Genomic DNA, 17,570 nt, shown 5'->3' on the forward strand with positions numbered 1-17,570 from the left:
TTGTCTGGACAAAGTCCAGAGGTTCCCTGGAGACTGGAGAACCTGCAGAGGTCCCGGATGTGTCTGGTCCCTGGAGTCCACTTCCTATCACAACAGGCCCGAGTCCCCGCTGGTGACCCACCTCCTACTGCTGCCCAAGGCCTGTGGGCTGAGCTGCCTGATGGGGGGGCAGGAGTTTCCCCAGGGCCCCTCCCTGCCCAGGGACCTGTGTGGAGGCAGCTGCTTCTTCCAAAATGAAGTGTCCCTTTGTGCAAGTCTCCCCACACTTGGCTGCTCTAAATCACGCCCTCCCCACCACAATTCCAATTACAAAAAAATGACAACTTCATTTACCAGAAGCATCGTCTTGGTGTCCTCCGAGTCAGGTCTCAGCAGTTACACAGAACAGGAGCACCTGACTCTAAGAGCAGGGTGCTCAGACATGAGCTCCCACCGGCAACAGCCAGTGAGAAGCTGGAGCAGGAACATCAAGACCTTCCCCAGTGGCAGCTGAGGAAGACCCTTGAGGGTGAGGGTTAGTGAAAGACTTCCTCATGGAAGCCTTGGACTAGAGAGAGAGGCCAACGAGAGATAGAGTCGGGCCAGCTCATGCCCAAGCCTATTTCCTCATCTGCAGCATGGGGATAATTACACTAGCCCTTGAAGGTCAGAGTGAGTGCATTTGTGCATTTCTTCCTCCTGGTGGGCTTGCAGTGGGTCTCCTGCCCTGTGCTGGGTATGGGGGACATGGTGATGCAAGCCCTGCCCTTTTAGGGCTTATGGTCTAGACCACGGCAGCAATCAGGGAAGGCTGCCTGAAGGAAGAGGCATGGGAGTCTCGAGTAGCCGGCTCCAGCCCCATTGGAGTGAGGAGAGCACTCTGGGCAGAGAAGACAGCAAGGAGCCCTGTGTGGCCCCTGGTGGCTGAGGTGGAAGTACTGGGCACCCCTGCCCTTTCCTCTAACCACCCACCCTGACCCACTCTGAGGGCCTCTGCCCTTGGCGTTCTGATCCTTCACAGGGCTCGCTCACTTCCTCTCTGGGTCATATGCCAGCCCCTCTGAGAGACACCCCACTACTCATGCCTGAGAGCTCCCTTGCTGTTTGCTTGTTTTCCACCCAGAATCGTTACCTTCAAGCAATTGCCACAACAATAGGACTTTAACTTATCATATTATTATATGAGCCTGTATGTAATGTGTCTCCTCACCTAGAACATAAGGCACTTTTGACTGTTTTGTGCACAGTCATATCCCTGGTGTCTAGAACAGTGCCTGACATAGTAGGTGCTCAGTAAGAGGTTTTGGGTTGATGGGATGATGGGTGGATGGATGGGTGGATGGATGGATGGATGGATGGAGGGATGGATGGATGGATGGATGGATGGATGGATGGATGGATGGATGGATGGATGGATGGATGGGTGGGTGGATGGATGGATGGGTGGGTGGGTGGATGGATGGATGGGTAGATGGATGGAGGGATGGATGGGTAGATGGATGGAGGGATGGATGGATGGATGGGTGGATAGATGGATGGATGGGTGGATGGATGGGTAGATGGATGGATGGGTGGGTGGATGGAGGGATGGATGGATGGGTAGATGGATGGAGGGATGGGGTAGGTGAGGCCCTGTGGCATGGGGTCTCGCAGGCCACAGTTGGGAGGGTTTATTCTGGGGAATGTGGGAGCTATTCCGGGCAATGGCAACCCCTCAGGGTGTCAAAGTGAGGGAGTGACCCTGCCTCGGCCTCAAGGGCCCCAGCTGTGGCTCCTGCAGCTGCTGACTCTCCCTCTCTCCTCCTCCAGGTCCACCTCCACCTCCTCGCCTGTCCGCCCAGCTGCCACATTCCCACCCGCCACCCACTGCCCGCTGGGCGGCACCCTCGATGGGGTCTACCCCACCCTCATGGAGCCTGTCTTGCTGCCTAAGGAGGCCCCTCGGGTCGCCCGGCCCGAGCGGCCCCGCGCGGACGCTGGCCACACGTTCCTCACCAAGCCTCCAGCCCGCGCCGGGCTGGAGCCCGCTTCCTCCCCCGGCAAGGGCTCCGAGCCCCGGCCCCTGGCACCCCCCGGCTCCGGCCACGCGGCCATCGCCCGCGCCCCAGCGAAGAGCCTCGCATCCCACCACACCAGCCCGGACCAGCCGGCGCCCCCCGCCTCAGCCGCGGACCTGCACCGGGAAAAGACTCAAAGTAAACCCTTTTCCATCCAGGAATTGGAACTCCGTTCTCTGGGTAAGACCACCCTGACAGCGGCCACCTTCATAGACGCGATAATCATGCGTCAAATTGCTCACGATAAAGGGCCGCGAGAAGGAGGTTCGCTGGCCAACGACTCCCCTCGCGATGGTAAGACTTCCGGCCCCGCCGCCCACCCACCCCGTCTTGTGGCCTAAAGATATTTTCAGATCTCTGCTTTTTATTTTTCCCCTCCCCCCCATTTTTCGTTGGTTTTGGTATTTTGTTTTGAAACTCGTCTTCGTCGATTGCACGCTCTGATGATTCCTCAAGCTGCGCCTACCCACCCCTCTGATCGGAGAGGGGAGCACTTCATCATTTGCACATCGTTTTTATCATGATTTTTCTTTTTTCTTTTGGATTTTCGCTTTTTTTCCTTTAATGAATGGATCTGTGATTTTGACTCCAGCCGCGCCTCTCATCTCCCCCTTTGCACCCTTGTCTGGGGAGCGGGGCTGCGGAGGGGCGCAGGCCCACGCCTTTGCCTGCTGCTGTGTGTGGTTTGGAGGATGCCTCCCCCACCCCGCTCCACTGCCCCCGAGGTGTACAGTGCGGGGGGACGTCCGGGAGGAAAGAGGAGCACCCCCCCGCTTCCCAGGAGGAGTGGGAACCTGGCCCCTGCGTCCTCTGCCCAGGTTGTGAGGGTTTCTTGGGGATGCTCTGGCCCTGTGTCTCCTTTGCCGACCCACCAGCCAGCTTCCCCGGGGAAGAGGAGAGTCTTCTGTGCCTGTCTCCCACCTCCAGCCCCAGCTCAGGGCTCCTCTGTGCTGGAGAGGGGGCTGTGGCTGGGGGTGACCCTGCGATCTGAGTGTCGCTCGCCACCACACTGACCTCACACCCTCACCACCCATCCGCTGCCTCTACACTCCCTTCCCCGAAACTCATCCTGCCCCATCTCATCCCCACCTCTGGCCCCCGCCGGCTGGGTCTGTCTCCAGTCCCCCTTTCCCCACCTTGTTGCTGTCCGTCTCTCACTCTCCCTGGGTCTCTCTCCATCTCCCTCCACCTGTCTGCCTGTGTGTCTCGTTCTCTGCCTTTCTTCTCCATCCACCTCTCTCTGCAGTACTGTCTCGCCGTCCTTTCCGGACATGTCCCCACCCCTGGCTGGCCAGCAGCCCTCATGCTGGCTCACTCCCGCTCTCCATCCGCCCAAATCTTCCCCACCTCTGGCCCTGGGGAACCCGTCCAGTGTGGAGGGGCGGGCTGGGAAGGGCAGCCCTGGCCCTGGCTTTGGCCTGACTCAGGGCCTCGCCTGGCTGCAGGTTACCATGGCGGCAGCTACAGCCCCGACGGGGTGGAGCCCGTGAGCCCCGTGAGCTCGCCCAGCCTGACCCATGACAAGGGGCTCCCCAAGCACCTGGAGGAGCTCGACAAGAGCCACCTGGAGGGAGACCCGCGGCACAAGCAGCCAGGTGGGGTCCTGCCCCGCACAGACGGGGAGGCCAAGGCCCTCGGAGGTGGTGGAGTCTCAGTTCAAAGGGCGGAGCCGGGATCTGAGGACAGCAGCCCCCGGGGAGGGGGCACCGGCCTTGCCCACTCTGACCAGCCCTGCTCTGCCCGCAGGCCCAGGGAAGCTCAGCGGTGAGGCGGCACACCTCCCACACCTGCGGCCGCTGCCCGAGAGCCAGCCCTCGTCCAGCCCGCTGCTCCAGACCACCCCGGGGGTCAAAGGTCACCAGCGGGTGGTCACCCTGGCACAGCACATCAGTGTAACTACCCCGCCTCGTCATTGCCTTTGCATCTGGGGCGGGACTAGGTCCCGAGAAAGGGAGGGGAGGGGGGTCCACACATCCTCTGATGGGTAAACTGAGTCCTGGGTGGGGGTGGGGGGTGAACCAAGGATCTGGGGGGTGGCAAGGGCACGTCATGCCGGGGGTCCCAGAGTCGTCTCCAAATCAGGTGTTGTAGCTGTCCCCCCTCCTCCTCCACTGATGGGGCATCAGGTGCACAAGCCCATCCACGATCCATGCCTCACACGTGCTGGCCAGTTGAATCGGACCCGTCTCGGGGCCCAGTTGGGGACCTCTGGCCTCAGCCCAGGCACCTGGGGGCATTGTGCTACTATAGGCAGGCCCAAAGCTCCTGGGGAGCCGAGGACCCCACCCCAGGGTTCTACCCCCACCGCTCAGCTCAGCCCTCACCCTATCTGGAAGGTTCTGGCAGCTGGCTGGCACCTGACCCTTCATGTCTCCCCCGACCCCTGGCCTGCAGGAGGTCATCACGCAGGACTACACGCGGCACCACCCGCAGCAGCTCAGCACGCCCCTCCCCGCCCCCCTCTACTCCTTCCCCGGAGCCAGCTGCCCCGTCCTGGACCTGCGCCGCCCACCCAGCGACCTCTACCTCCCACCCCCGGACCACGGCGCCCAGGCCCGTGGCTCGCCCCACAGTGAAGGGGGCAAGAGGTGAGCAGGGCTGGGAGACAGGGTGCCCCTTGCCAGTCCCCACCGAGGAGCTTCGTTAGGTTTCTGCTGCGGGAAGGGTGAAGCTCAGGGAACTCGGGGAGTTGGCTCAAGGTCACAGAGCAACTGGACCCCTGGCTGATATGTGCATCACACTCTGTGGGCATTCCCGGCGCTGAGCTAAACCCTTCACACACATCAGCCAGGATCCTCACCACAGCCTCAGGAAGTGTAGGCAGTGTTACCCCATTTCACAGATGAAGAAACTGAGGCATGGAGCAGTGAGCCCACTTGCTCACAGGGACACAGCCAGTAAGTGGAGGAGCTGGGATTCGAAGCAGAGCTGTGTGATGTGAGAGCAGCCTCCTAGCAGGCACACATGCAGTTCGCACTCCTCGTTACCCCTAGGGGCCCCCGGTCAGAGAGGAGGGGAGACGGGAGGGCCCCCCTGAGGGCCCTCCACTAGGATGAGGGAACCATTCCGGGTGGCGCACAGGGGAAAGGAGATGGCCAGATGTCTTTGGAGGAATACTGGGGTCCCTGGCGTGGGGGTGCAGCAGAGGTTCAACAAAGTGTCACCCACGGGGGCCAAATCCCACCCATAGCCTGTTCTTGCACAGTCTATGAGCTGAAGATGGTTTTACATTTTTAAAGGGTTATTCTTTTTAAACAAAGAAGAGCACAGCCGAGACCACAATTGGCCCATCACTCCTGAAATATTTATTATCTGGCCCTTTACAGGAAAATAAAGGGTGCTAAGCGCTGGTTTAGAGTGAGGCAGGGCTTGCAGGGGAGTGGAGGGAGGGGCGCACCCGCTTCGAGAGAGAGAGCTCAGAGCTCTAACCACTGCTGGGACCCTCTCTCCACCCAGGTCTCCAGAGCCAAGCAAGATGTCAGCCCTGGGCAGCGGTGAGGATGGTATTGAACCTGTGTCCCCGCCGGAGGGCATGGTGGAGCCCGGGCATCCGCGGGGCACCATGTACCCACTGCTGTACCGGGACGGGGAGCAGATGGAGCCCAGGTATCTTCTTGGCCCCTCCCCTTCCCCGGGTGCTCAAGAATACGGCCCTTGCCCACCTGTGGCCTCGGTCCACTGCTGTGCAGTTGGGGGCTTGACAAGGGCTTTGGGGTGCAACTGAGGACCTCAGACCTACTAAACAGGGTCGAAACTTGGGAGACCTCCATGGCAACTTACAGAGTCTTGGGCTGGGGTCTCTCAGCTCAGGCTGGGCCCCTGTTGCCGACATTTGAGGGCCTGAGATTTAAAGAGTTAAATGTGCTGGACCAGGCTGGGGCCCAGGGCTGGGATGGAGGCAGAGAAAAAAGCCCCCTGATCTCAGGGGAAGGTGTGATCTGAGCCCATTTTGGTTCCCCAAGCCCTTTTCTGGGCATCTGGCTGTGGCAGGCAGACAGACATGGCCTATCAGGGCAGCTGAGGCTCTCCAGAGATACCCTGAGCCCATGGATAGGGGATTTCAGGAGACATGGTCCCTAAGAGGCCAAGGAAGCAGGTTTGGGGGTGGGAGAAGCATCATTCTGAATTTCTAAGGCAGCTCAGGTGGTGAGCACCCTGTCATCAAGGGTGTGCAAACTCAGCCCCAAGTGAACTCACCTGGGGTGTCTGATCCTCACAGCAGGATGGGCTCCAAATCTCCAGGCAACACCAGCCAGCCACCGGCGTTCTTCAGCAAGCTGACTGAGAGCAACTCGGCCATGGTCAAATCTAAGAAACAGGAGATCAATAAGAAGCTGAACACCCACAACCGGAATGAGCCAGAATACAGTAAGGGGCCCACCCCTCCCCGGGAGCGGGATGACAGGGTGGCGGGGCTGGGGGCCAGCTTGGCTGGTTGAACCTGCCGACCACCTCTCCCACTGGCCCATCACTTCATGTTCAAGGAGCCTGGGGTGGTCTCTCTCTTTACTGTAGGTATCTGGTGGCACAGAATGCTGTGCCCAGAATGATTCCCAGCATACAGGGGGCTCTTGGGGAATATTTGCATCAATGGGCCAGTTCACGCTGGGCTCCAGAGATTGGGGTCATGCTCATACAGGGCTCCATGTGTCTCCCATTCACAGTGTTCCTCACATTTTGTGATTTTCCTCTATTTATGTGGTTCCTGGATGTCAGTCCTAGCTCAGCTCCCCACTTCTATTAGCATAGCGCCTGGCCCGTCACAGATGCTTAAGAGAACCTATGAGCCGGAAAACCAATGAATGAAGGGTCCTCACATCTTCAGCCTCAAAGAGCTCTTTAGTTGAGGGGAGCTCGAGGGCCTTGCAGAGCCTTTTCTCTTTCTGGGGCTGGTGTTAAAACCCTTCAGACAGTCCCTGGCCCAGGCTGTTAAATCCAGAACCTTGTCAGGTGCCATGCACCGGCCAGCAGGTGAGCAGTCCCCGAGACCTGACTCAGAATGCAAAATCTCGGATGTCAAGGCCATCTGGCTGTGACCTTTGTCACCCCGCTGATCACCAGCATTGATTCGGCTGACCTGGCTGGCTGGCGGGTGTCCCCTTCCTCCCTCACTGCTCCATGTGTGTGCCTCCCAGAGCTGTGTGCTCAGTTGAAGAGGATGGCCTTCCCCCTCTTTGGTCAAGGGTGTATCAGTAGCTCTGTGCTCCCCCCACCTGTGCTAGAACCTCCACACAAGCCCTCAGGGTCCATTTGTAGGAGACTCCCAGGGACAGAGGGGCCTGAAGAGCTACAGGCCATGAGGTCGCAGAGAGTCAGACATGACTGAGCAACTTAGCAGACACACACAGGGTAGTCAAGCTTCCAAGACGAGACATAGCCAAGCGCGGTGTTATGTATGACAGGCTGCCGTACATAATACAGAGAGAAATACAGACTCTCAAGTGCTGCCCCAGATGGTGCTAGTGGTAAAGAATCCACCTGCCAATGCAGGTAGATGTCAACAGACACAAGTTCGATCCCTGGGTCGGGAAGATCCCTTGGAGGAGGGCATGGCAACCCACTCTAGTATTGTTGCCAGGAGAATCCCATGGGCCGAGACTAGCCCTGCCGCGTTGCACAAGCTCCCGGCTGGCGCACCCTGCCTAGACCAGACAGGGGAGCGGGGCAGGTGGTTGGGGTGTGGGTTGAGGGGGACGGGGCAGATGATTTCCAGGATCCGTGGGCCCGTCGCCCTCACCCTCCTTATTGTCTCCCTCCAGATATCGGCCAGCCGGGGACAGAGATCTTCAACATGCCAGCCATCACCGGAGCAGGTAACCATCCATCCTGGGGACCGCCAGCCCTGTGCCTGTCCTCCCACCCCACCCCCGTCACTATGCACCCTGGGGAGGTCACACTGGCTGTCTGGACCCAGGAGGAGACTCAGGGATGAGGTCATGGAGGTTTCTGGGCTCCACATCAGCTGTAACTGTGGTGACAAGGGGCCTTTCTCCATTCAAGTGCGTCCCCTCCTCTGGTCTAAACAAACCTTGCGGTGGGGATACAGATGCACATAAAAGGCCGGAGGCAGGGGAGGGGGGAGGCCTGCAACGAGTTTCTATTTGGAGTTCAATTTCAAGGCCTCCTGGTGCATCTAGGACAGTGTTAGAATCACATACAACTGTCCAGAAACTTATCCGGCTTTCTGTTGGGGTCTCAGATGGAGACTTCAGTCTGTGGATGGAGAGTGAGCCTGTGTGCATACAGGCTGCCCTCGGGGTCCAGGTGGGCATTTTATATAGATAGAGCATCAGTTTTACTTGAAAATACCAGCCAGGAGGCTAGGGGAACACTGCAGATATATTCTGAGAGGAGTGCAAAACCCACATGTGTTTTCAAGCTGAAACTTAAGCCTTCTATGGTGTGTTGGAGGCCCTTGGGGTTGGATCCCCCAGCCTCCAGTAGGGGCCACACTGTGCATTTCTGCTGCCTCTGTAGGACTGGGTGGGGCCTTGGGGAAGGGCCTTGTGTCTGGTATGAAACGACTGGGGCTGACCCTCTGCCAGAGTGGGAGCATCTTCGGGAGGGACACGGTGGGGTCACAGTGACCTTCTCTGGGGGCCATCACAGCTCCAGGAACGGGGTGAGCAAAAGACAACTATTGGATTTTATCAGGGGGCCACGGGACCTCTAAATGCTGAGCCTTAGGCAACAGGGAGGAGGCAATTTGGTCGAAACAACAAGATGGTCAGAAATGGATGTTTTCAGAATGTTCCAAACCTTGACCAAGACGCTGAGACATGCAGGCGCATGTGTATGTAGAAATTCATGTGCCAAAACCAAGATTTATGTGAAAACTTGTATATAAATTAGATTCAACTTTTTTTTCAAAGCAGTTTAATCCAAACAAAGGAATTTCCCCCAGACCCCAGTCTCTGCTCCTGCTTCAGGACTGGCAGTGGTCAGCTTCCTGACTAAGCACCAGTCAGACCATGTATCCATGACCTTGGTGTCAGGCTCATCTGTGATCGTAGGATGCTAACCTACTGAGTAACCATCATGACCAGTATCCCTCACATTTTTTCCACTTCCCAGTGTTTTAGTTTGTAGGATCATAAATGCTTTCTCTGCTTTTGTACCCATCCATCACCCCTGTTGGAAAATTTCCTTTTTCTTGGTGGACATGACTTTTTTTATTTGAAGTGATGATGAAACATGGCCAAGACCCAGCTTAAAAAAAAAAAGTCAAGGGGTCTTGTGACTGTGAATGAGTTTGAAAGTAAAAGGAAGAAAAGAAAAAGAAAATGTAGACAGCAGATAGTTGCTTTGGAAATGTGATTTTAGAAGCAGCCGTGTCACGAAGTCAGCAGTCCAGTTTACAGATGAGTCAGGGGTCAGCCAGACTTGCTAATCATACAGTTGGCTCTGAGCAGAAGTTTTAAAATTCATGAAAAATTCTGCCTGGTGGCAGGCAGAGAGCTTCATCGGCAGTTTTTGAAAGCAGAGTCTGGTTTAACAACAACAACAAAAAATGCCCCAAAGAGGTACATTCCCCGGGGTTTGCAAAAAGTCCCTGGGATGGTTCACAGGGAAACACGAGAGGGTCAGGAAACCTGGTAAACAGAAAAAGAGTAACTGGCTTGACTTCGCAGTGGGTGTCTGGAAGGATCTGTGGGGGACAGCTGTCGATCGGACCACTGTGGGCTGGGGTGTCCGGGCGGGCGTGTCCAGGCCACTGTCTCCAGCTCTGCCCTGACCCCCGCACGCACCGTAACTGCATGGCTGCGACCCTCCCTCACCGTCCGTCTCTGCACCTCTTTCTCCTCATGGCTCCCTGGGTGGGGAGAAGGCGTGGGAGGAGAGTTAGGCCCAGCTGCGGGGGTGCAGGGGGCTCCTAGGTGGGGACGGCCGGAGGACTGTCTGGTCACCTTCCCCCCGCCCCTCTCCCCAGCATACCCTAGGAACCAAGGAAGGACTCCCCCACGCCCAGCACTGCGCTCAGGCTGGACTTAGTTTCCCCGCAGCCCTTTCCCCTCAACAAGGGGACCTCTGATCCCGCCCTCCACCCCACTCCCTGTTTTTAAGGCCACTTGGATTTTAATTAATGACGCAGCCCCAGCTGGGGTTAGGGAGCCAGTAGGGGCTTCCGCTTCCCCAGAGGGCAGAGTAGAAGTGAGGCTTGGTGGGGGGTGATGAGCTTGTAACTGCCCCAAAGCCCACCTCTCCCCCCTCACACGCACGGCACCGGGAATCCCTGAGAGTCAGAGGCAGGCCTCCCGCCCCATCGCCCTGCAGGGAACACCAGGGCGGGCGGGGCAGACAGGGAAACGGAGAATCGTGGCTTTGCCGAAATGTGCTCACTGTGTATTCTCTCTTCTCCTCCCTCTCCCTCTCTGTGCTTCTCTCCCCCTCCCCCGGCCCCCCCCCGGCCCCCCTGTGTGTGTCTCTCTCCCAGGCCTCATGACCTGCAGAAGCCAGGCGGTGCAGGAACATGCCAGCACCAACATGGGGCTGGAGGCTATTATTAGAAAGGCGCTCATGGGTAAATATGATCAGTGGGAAGAGCACCCGCTCAGCGCCAATGCTTTTAACCCTCTGAATGCCAGTGCCAGCCTGCCCGCTGCTGCTATGCCCATAACCGCTGCTGACGGACGGAGCGAACACGCACTCACCTCGCCAGGTCTGCAGGCCTCCTCCCGCCTCGGCCCTCCAGCCCCGCCCGCCCCGTCTGTCCCCCCCCTGGTGTCATTAATCTCCTCCTCCTCCTCCTCCTCCTCCACGTTCCTCTGACCAACGCCACCCCGCCTCCCGCCCCCCCACCCCCAGCTTTGGAGCTTGTGACTTGATTTTTTTGTGCGTGTTTGACGTGGTCCTGGAGTTGGCTAACCCCAAGCCGGGCGGGCATCCCCAGGTGTCCGAGTTGCCCCGGGTCCGCCCTTGCCCACTGGGCACGAAGGAGCTGCCGCTTTTCTAAAACCACTCACGCCGCTGCCCGAGCCCTGCCCCGCCTTCCTTGAACCCTGCCGGACATGGGTCCCCAGAGGCCCGCGTCCTGGCCCCTCTTGTGTCTCCATGGGGGCAGTCGGGCTGGAGTGAGGTCCTTACCTTCTCTGTGTGGATCGAGGGGACCCCTGGGCTCATGGGCAGCCAGGCTGGCAGGCTCTGTGCCTGCGGCAGCCACCATGCGTGTCCACGGCTGGCCCTCGGGCCTGATGGGGAGGAGATCAGAGTCTGTGTGCCAGACCCAAACTCAGATGAGTTAGGGAAACCACACGGGCCAGCTCGCCCTCGGGCCTGGGTCCCTAATCAACACTCCACATATCAGAGCAAGGGCTGGGCAAGGAGAGCGCTTGAGCCATTTTTCTAACCTGGACACTGTGGCCCCAGGGAGTTTCTGGACATAACGCGAACCCAGGCCTGGCCTCAGGGCTCCCAGCTTCTTTGCAGAGGGTCTGCAGCCCACCAGGCCCCAGCATAGTCCTGGAGCTGTGGTCAGGGTCAAGCCAGAGGCTTTGTGCTTGGAGTATTAGCCCATAGTGGGTAGATGGGCCTCGGGGCAGCCTGAGGGGGCTTTGCACATAATTCTGCCCACTGCCCTAGTAGAAACCCCTGCACGTCCAGGCGCATGGCTGGGTCTGGACATCTGGTTGACCTCTTTGGCTTCCTAGGGGCCTGAGCCACTGTTCTCCCTCCCTGAGGGGCCTAGGAAGCAGGGGGTCAGGGCCTCACCCATCCCCAAATCCCCACAGCACAAGAGCTGTCCTCACAGTCCAACGTGGCCCCTTCCGTGTGTCCCCCTGCAGGTGGCGGCGGAAAGGCCAAAGTCTCCGGCAGACCCAGCAGCCGAAAAGCCAAGTCCCCAGCCCCGGGCCTGGCGTCTGGGGACCGGCCACCCTCCGTCTCCTCGGTGCACTCGGAGGGAGACTGCAACCGCCGGACTCCGCTCACCAACCGCGTGTGGGAGGACCGGCCCTCATCCGCAGGTGGGCGCCGGGGCCGGGCAAGGGGGCCAGGCCGGCTGCTCAAGCACCTACTGTGTGCAGAGCGTGTGGTCAGGCCTGTTCTGAGAAAACCACCCAGGGCCCTGCCCAGCTAAACTCAGGCTTGCACACGGTCAGGACACTCCCTGTAAGGGCCCAGCTGGAGGGCAAGGGCGCAGTTAGAGAGGATGAAGGATTCCGGAAGTGAAGAGAGAGGCTCGTGGGCAGGGACCAGTCCCATGGGTTTGCAGGGGGGTTGCAAGGGAGCCCCCCACCCCCGATTTCTCTGTGAGCTCCAAGAAGTCCCTGGGGGAGGTTCGGGAGATCCCTTGGCTGCAGAACAGGCCCCAGGGACAAGGGCAGGAGCAGCGAGGAGGCTCCTGCAGGGCTGGAAGACAGACTGCCGGGCATGGATGGGGTGGGAATGGTGGCGAGGAGCCCGGGTGGGCAATTTGAGAACCTTCAGGAGATAGAAGGGCAGCGGAGGCGGGAAAGCAAGGCCCCAGGTGGCAGGTGGGTGGGGCCCGCGGGGACTGCCTGGCTCACCGTGTCGTCTCTCCCGGTCTCTCCGGCAGGGTCCACCCCATTCCCCTACAACCCCCTGATCATGCGGCTACAGGCGGGGGTCATGGCCTCCCCGCCCCCGCCCGGCCTCCCCGCGGGCAGTGGGCCCCTGGCCGGCCCCCACCACGCCTGGGACGAGGAGCCCAAGCCGCTGCTCTGCTCGCAGTACGAGACGCTGTCCGACAGCGAGTGACGGTCAGAGCGGGGAGGGGGCGGCGAGCAGCCGGAGCAGCGGGTCGAGGAGCGGGCGGCCGCCGACTCCTCGCACCAAGGAAGGAGCCCCTGAGTCTGCCTGTGCGCCCATCCGTCCGTCCGTCCGTCCAGAGCCGGCATCCTTGCCTGTCTAAAGCCTTAACTACGACTCCCGCCCCGGCTGGCCCGCGCAGTGACCTTACTCAGGGGATGTTTACCTGGTGCTCGGGAGGGGCCGGGCCGGGCAGGGGGCGCGGCAGGCGTGTGTGGCGGCCACACGCGTACAGCCGGGGCGGCCAGGGACCCAAAGCAGGACGACCACCCACCTCCCACGCCACTGCCTCCCCCCTTAACGCATTTGGAACCAAAGTCTAAACTGAGCTCGCAGCCCCCGCACCCCCAGCCCCGTACGCCCCCCACCCCCCTCCCGCTTAGCACTCTGGACAGACGGACACGGGCCCTGTCCAGGCCCCAGCACTCTTGTCCCTGGGCCCCAGGGGCTGCCCCAGCCCCAGGCGATGAGACCGTGGGAAACCGAGTCAGGCCAGGCGGGCGGGCGGCAGGGCCAGGTGCGGCCTGGGGCGAGCGGCTGCTCCAAGGAACTGGACTGTTTCGTTCACGCAGCATTGCCGCAGCGGCGGGAAGGAAAGGCAGGTGTAAATGATATATTGGTTTACAGGGTATATTTTTGATACCTTCAATGAATTAATTCAGATGTTTTAAGCAAGGAAGGACTTACCCAGTATTATTGCTGCTGTGCTTTCGATCCCTGCTTACCGTTCAAGAGGCGTGCGCAGGCTGACAGTCGGTGACCCCATCGTCCGCAGGACCAAGGGGGGTGGGGGCTGCTGGTCCCCGAGCTCCCCCCCTGCGTCCTCCCTTCCTCCCTTCCTTGGGCAGAATGAATTTGATGGGTATTCTGTGACCGCCATCTGCGCACGGCGGTGGCGTCCTGTCATTTACACATGTTCTTCTCATTAAAAAGCAAATTATACTCGAGTTACAGAGGCTCCTTCTCTATCTATCTTGGACCCGCAGCCCGGAGGGTGGGCAACACAGAACGGGACGGTGGGAGTGTAGCCCTGCGGGGAATGAGGGCACATCCCCAGACTCACCAGGCTCGTCCCATCTGCAGGTGAATGTTGCTTAATTGCTCAGTCATGTCTGACTCTTTGCAACCCCATGGGCTGCAGCAAGCCAGGCTTCCCTGTCCTTCACCATCTCCTGGAGCAAACTTAAGTCCATTGCGTCAGGGATGCCATCCAACCTTCTCATCCTCTGTCGTCCCCTTCTCCTGCTTTCAGTCTTTCCCAGCATCAGGGTCTTTTCCAGCAAGTTGGCTCCTCTGCAGGTGAGTATTTATACCAACGGTAGGGATGTCAATGTGCGGACATTGAACCATCACACCCATGGTGGGAATATTGAATTTTCACCCACGAGGAGGGTATTGGAAATTCACACCCATGCTGACGGTGTCCAAGATGGCCATCATCACCTCTGAACTGTTAAATACCTTAAAAAGTTATTATTCTGGGACTTGGCTGGTGGTCCAGTGGTTAAGAATCCGCCTTGTAGCACAGGGGGCCATGGGTTCGATCCCTGGTCGGGGAACTTAGATCCCACATGCCGCGGGGCAGCTATGCCTGTGCGCGGCAGTGAAGATCCCATGTGCCCCAACTAAGACGCAGCACAGCCAAATAAATAAATACTTTAAAAAATAAAAATTATCCCACCTACGCCTTGTTAGAAAACAGACAGATCCTTGGCTTTGCATATGAGGCAGCTCGAGTCTTGAGACATCTGCCGATTGGCGACTTGCGGTTTTGGAAAACGGGTCTCAAGGGCTGTGTGCTCTCACGCCTGCCATGTCCCTTCAGGAGCGGAGCCAGTGCTTCAAAGAGGCTGAAGTTCTTTGCAGCAGACATGCATGCGGGATTGGGGTTCAGGGTGGGGGGCAGAGGAGGAGAGAACCAGGGCCACTGTAGGGAGAAATTGCCATCCGCAGCCCAACCTTTAACCTGGTGGTCAGCCCAGCACCCCCATCTCCCCAGGGTGTAGACTAGGGCGTGGGGCGGGGGGAGCTCTGCGTCCTCGGGGGACTCTGCCCAGCCTCAGTGGCGCTCCAGGTTTACCCTGCGAGCCTTTGCCGTGAAGGGAGTGGGCAGAGGGCTTGAGCCCCATAAGGCGCAGCCTGGCACCTGGGCTGCAGTACTGGTGCTGACAGGCAGGTGGCAGTGTTGGGCCACCAAACGGTCTTGTCCTCGGCGGGCCTCCCTCTGCCTGGGGTGCAGGCCAGCCCCCACCTGGAATCCAGGGTGGGTCAGGTTGTGCTGCCCACACCAGCCACCAGGGGTTACCCAGGCATGCTGGTGTCACCCAGGATCCCATGCCTCCTCCCTCAGCTGTAGTCAGACCAGGGTGATACAGAGGTGGGGGGTGGGGGGTGGTAACACAAGTATCAGCCCACAGGGTCATCTCTGCCAGCCCTCTGTCTTCAGGACCTCAGAACTGACACAACCCGGCGCCCCTGTCCTCTCTGAGGGCCGGTACCCAGACCCCACACCGGAATATTGGCAGGGCACAGGGAGAACTGAGGTCCTCCTGGGGCCTACAGAGGGTTCGCCCTCTCCTCCAGGCTCACCCAGCCAGGCCTCAGCCCCTAGAGGGTTCACCTGACTCCCTTCTGGTTCAGTTTTCTTACTGGTCCATCTTAAAATGGAGCCCAATGCTGTGCGCCTTAATTCCCTGGTAGAGTCTGCCTACAGTGCAGAAGACCCGGGTTTGATCCCTGGGTTGGGAAGATCCCTTGGAGGAGGGTATGGGAACCCACTCCAGTATTCTTGCCTGAAGAATCCCATGGACAGAGGAGCCTGGCAGGCTCCAGTCCATGGGGTCATAAAGAGTCGGACACGACTGAGCAACTAAGACTTTCATGCTGTTCCCTGACCCCTATTTCCCTGGAAAACTTACACACACTTCAAAACCCAGCTAGGTCATTCCCTCCTCTAAAACCCATTATCTCTCCCCGTCTTCTCTCTCCTCTGGGTCTCTGCTAACATACCGCAAGCTACTGGACAGAACCCCTGGAGAGCAAGGCTCTTGCATTTCCCTTCCTGACTGTTGTTGACCAAGCCCCCTGCTGACTGTTGAGCTGAACTGACCCTTGAGGATCAGATTCAGCGGGAAATGAGAACGTGGTTTGTAAAGTGGGGGACGGTTGTTGGCTAGTGTCCCTGTGTCTCCGTGTGGCGTTGGTTAGAATCCAGATTCCTGGGCCCCGCCTGGTGGATATATATGACTCTCTGGGTTCACTGTGGGGCCTGGGAATCTGTATTCATCCAGCAGCTCAGATATGCCTGATGCAGATGCATTGCAGCCCTCCTGATGGCGGGGTGGTACCCAAGGTTGGAGCTAGAACCTGATCCCTTCAGTTCCTTATGGCCAGGGGGTCTCCAGTAAGGCCACAGACAGCTCTTCAGAGGAAGGCACAGCCCCCGCTGGCCTGAAGAGCTGCTGTCCACAGGGAGGGCAGGAATGGGCTGGTCCCCAGGGCCCTCGGGTTGGCTCAGGACAAGCCTTCCTGGGCCCAGGTGACTCAGAAACTGTGACAACTGACCTGGAGCAATCAGGGTGGCTTCCAGGAGATGGTGGTTCTTGGGGAAGGGATATGCTGAGTGGAAGGAACCTGCGTGGGCAAAGGGTGAGAAGTGAGACCCTGCTGGGCATTCAGGAGGCCAGGGTGGGTGGACATAGTGCGGGGGCCCTGGAATTTCTGAGACAGAACAAGCAACGCCCTGTAAGATGATGGGCTGGTTTTCTGAAATTGGAGCTCATTGGCTTGTGAGGCTACTGGGTGCTGAGGGGAAAACAGGCCAGGAGACCAGTGTGGGGCCAGGATAGAGACCCACTGCCTCAGGAAGGGCCCCCATCAAGGGGCCAGGCCACTTACGAGGCAGGCAAAAGGGAGGTGGTATAGCCTGCGAGTAAGGACAGACCTTGGGGCCAGCTGCCGCTTAATGGCTGTGTGACCATGGCCAAGCCATTTGAACCCTCTGTGCCTTGGTTTCCCCATCTGTAAAATGGGATAATGATATTGCTGGGAGGAGTAACTCAGAGATGGGCTGTGTAGTTCTGTAGAGACACAGTTTACCCATCTGAGCAAGAGTCAGTAGGGTGAGGCCAGGAAAAAAGACATGAATGGGTTTGTGAGGAAAGGAGAGAGAGGGGAGGGAAAAATCCAGGTGGTCCATGGACAGTGACTCATTTGCATATTACCAGGAGTGGGTGGGATTGACTTGATCACTGGCGGCTGGTGGGAGGGAGCCCTTAGAAGGACAAGGAGGGCCGTCGAAGGAGATGTATCTGTCTTCATGCCTTCTCCGGGAAGCCGGGGAAGGGTCAGCTGTGGCAGTCACACGACAGGCTATCTGTCCATCTCACCCCTCTGGAGTTTGGCCAGGTTCCACTTCCTCCTTAGAATGTCTCACCAGCTACTTCACAGGCTCCTTGGAAAGATTAAATGCAAAAAAGTGCTGACAGCGGGGTCAGGCAGTCTGCAGACAGAGAAGGTGGTCCATGTACATGCCGGCTGCCAGGGCCGCTGTTGGCAGCATCACGAAGGGCGGGCGGGGATGAGACTGCCGACAGGTCTCCTGTTTGTAGGTGGGCAGGGGCTGCCGAGTTGAATTTGAGGCCTGTGAGTGTGATGAACCCAGAGACTGGCTGGGGTGACTGCAGAAGAAGCCGAGCGAAGGGGGTCAAGATGGGTGTGTGGGGTCAGAGCTGGTCCTCCAACCTGGGAAGTGTTTCTGCAGCTGTG

General features: G+C 58.8%; 1 protein-coding gene across 25 annotated transcripts in view; it reads left to right on the forward strand.

The window, feature by feature from the left end:
* Positions 1-13,750, forward strand: part of NCOR2 (nuclear receptor corepressor 2) — a 232,829-nt gene extending 219,079 nt beyond the window's left edge. For 12 of the 25 annotated variants that reach the window (XM_070475096.1, XM_070475095.1, XM_070475094.1 and 9 more), the window contains 10 exons: positions 1,789-2,330; positions 3,482-3,631; positions 3,783-3,928; positions 4,431-4,624; positions 5,493-5,642; positions 6,256-6,404; positions 7,796-7,849; positions 10,471-10,695; positions 11,819-11,998; positions 12,571-13,750. In XM_070475096.1, coding sequence (XP_070331197.1) covers positions 1,789-2,330; positions 3,482-3,631; positions 3,783-3,928; positions 4,431-4,624; positions 5,493-5,642; positions 6,256-6,404; positions 7,796-7,849; positions 10,471-10,695; positions 11,819-11,998; positions 12,571-12,752 — 1,972 coding nt within the window. In that variant the 3' untranslated portion in view covers positions 12,753-13,750. The remainder of the gene's footprint in view (positions 1-1,788; positions 2,331-3,481; positions 3,632-3,782; positions 3,929-4,430; positions 4,625-5,492; positions 5,643-6,255; positions 6,405-7,795; positions 7,850-10,470; positions 10,696-11,818; positions 11,999-12,570) is intronic. The other 13 variants (XM_070475110.1, XM_070475117.1, XM_070475109.1 and 10 more) reach the window with 7 other exon arrangements.
* The last annotated feature ends 3,820 nt before the right edge of the window (positions 13,751-17,570 follow it).

This window comes from Odocoileus virginianus, chromosome 12 (genome assembly GCF_023699985.2).
Source record: "Odocoileus virginianus isolate 20LAN1187 ecotype Illinois chromosome 12, Ovbor_1.2, whole genome shotgun sequence".
NCBI classification, from domain to species: domain Eukaryota; kingdom Metazoa; phylum Chordata; class Mammalia; order Artiodactyla; family Cervidae; genus Odocoileus; species Odocoileus virginianus.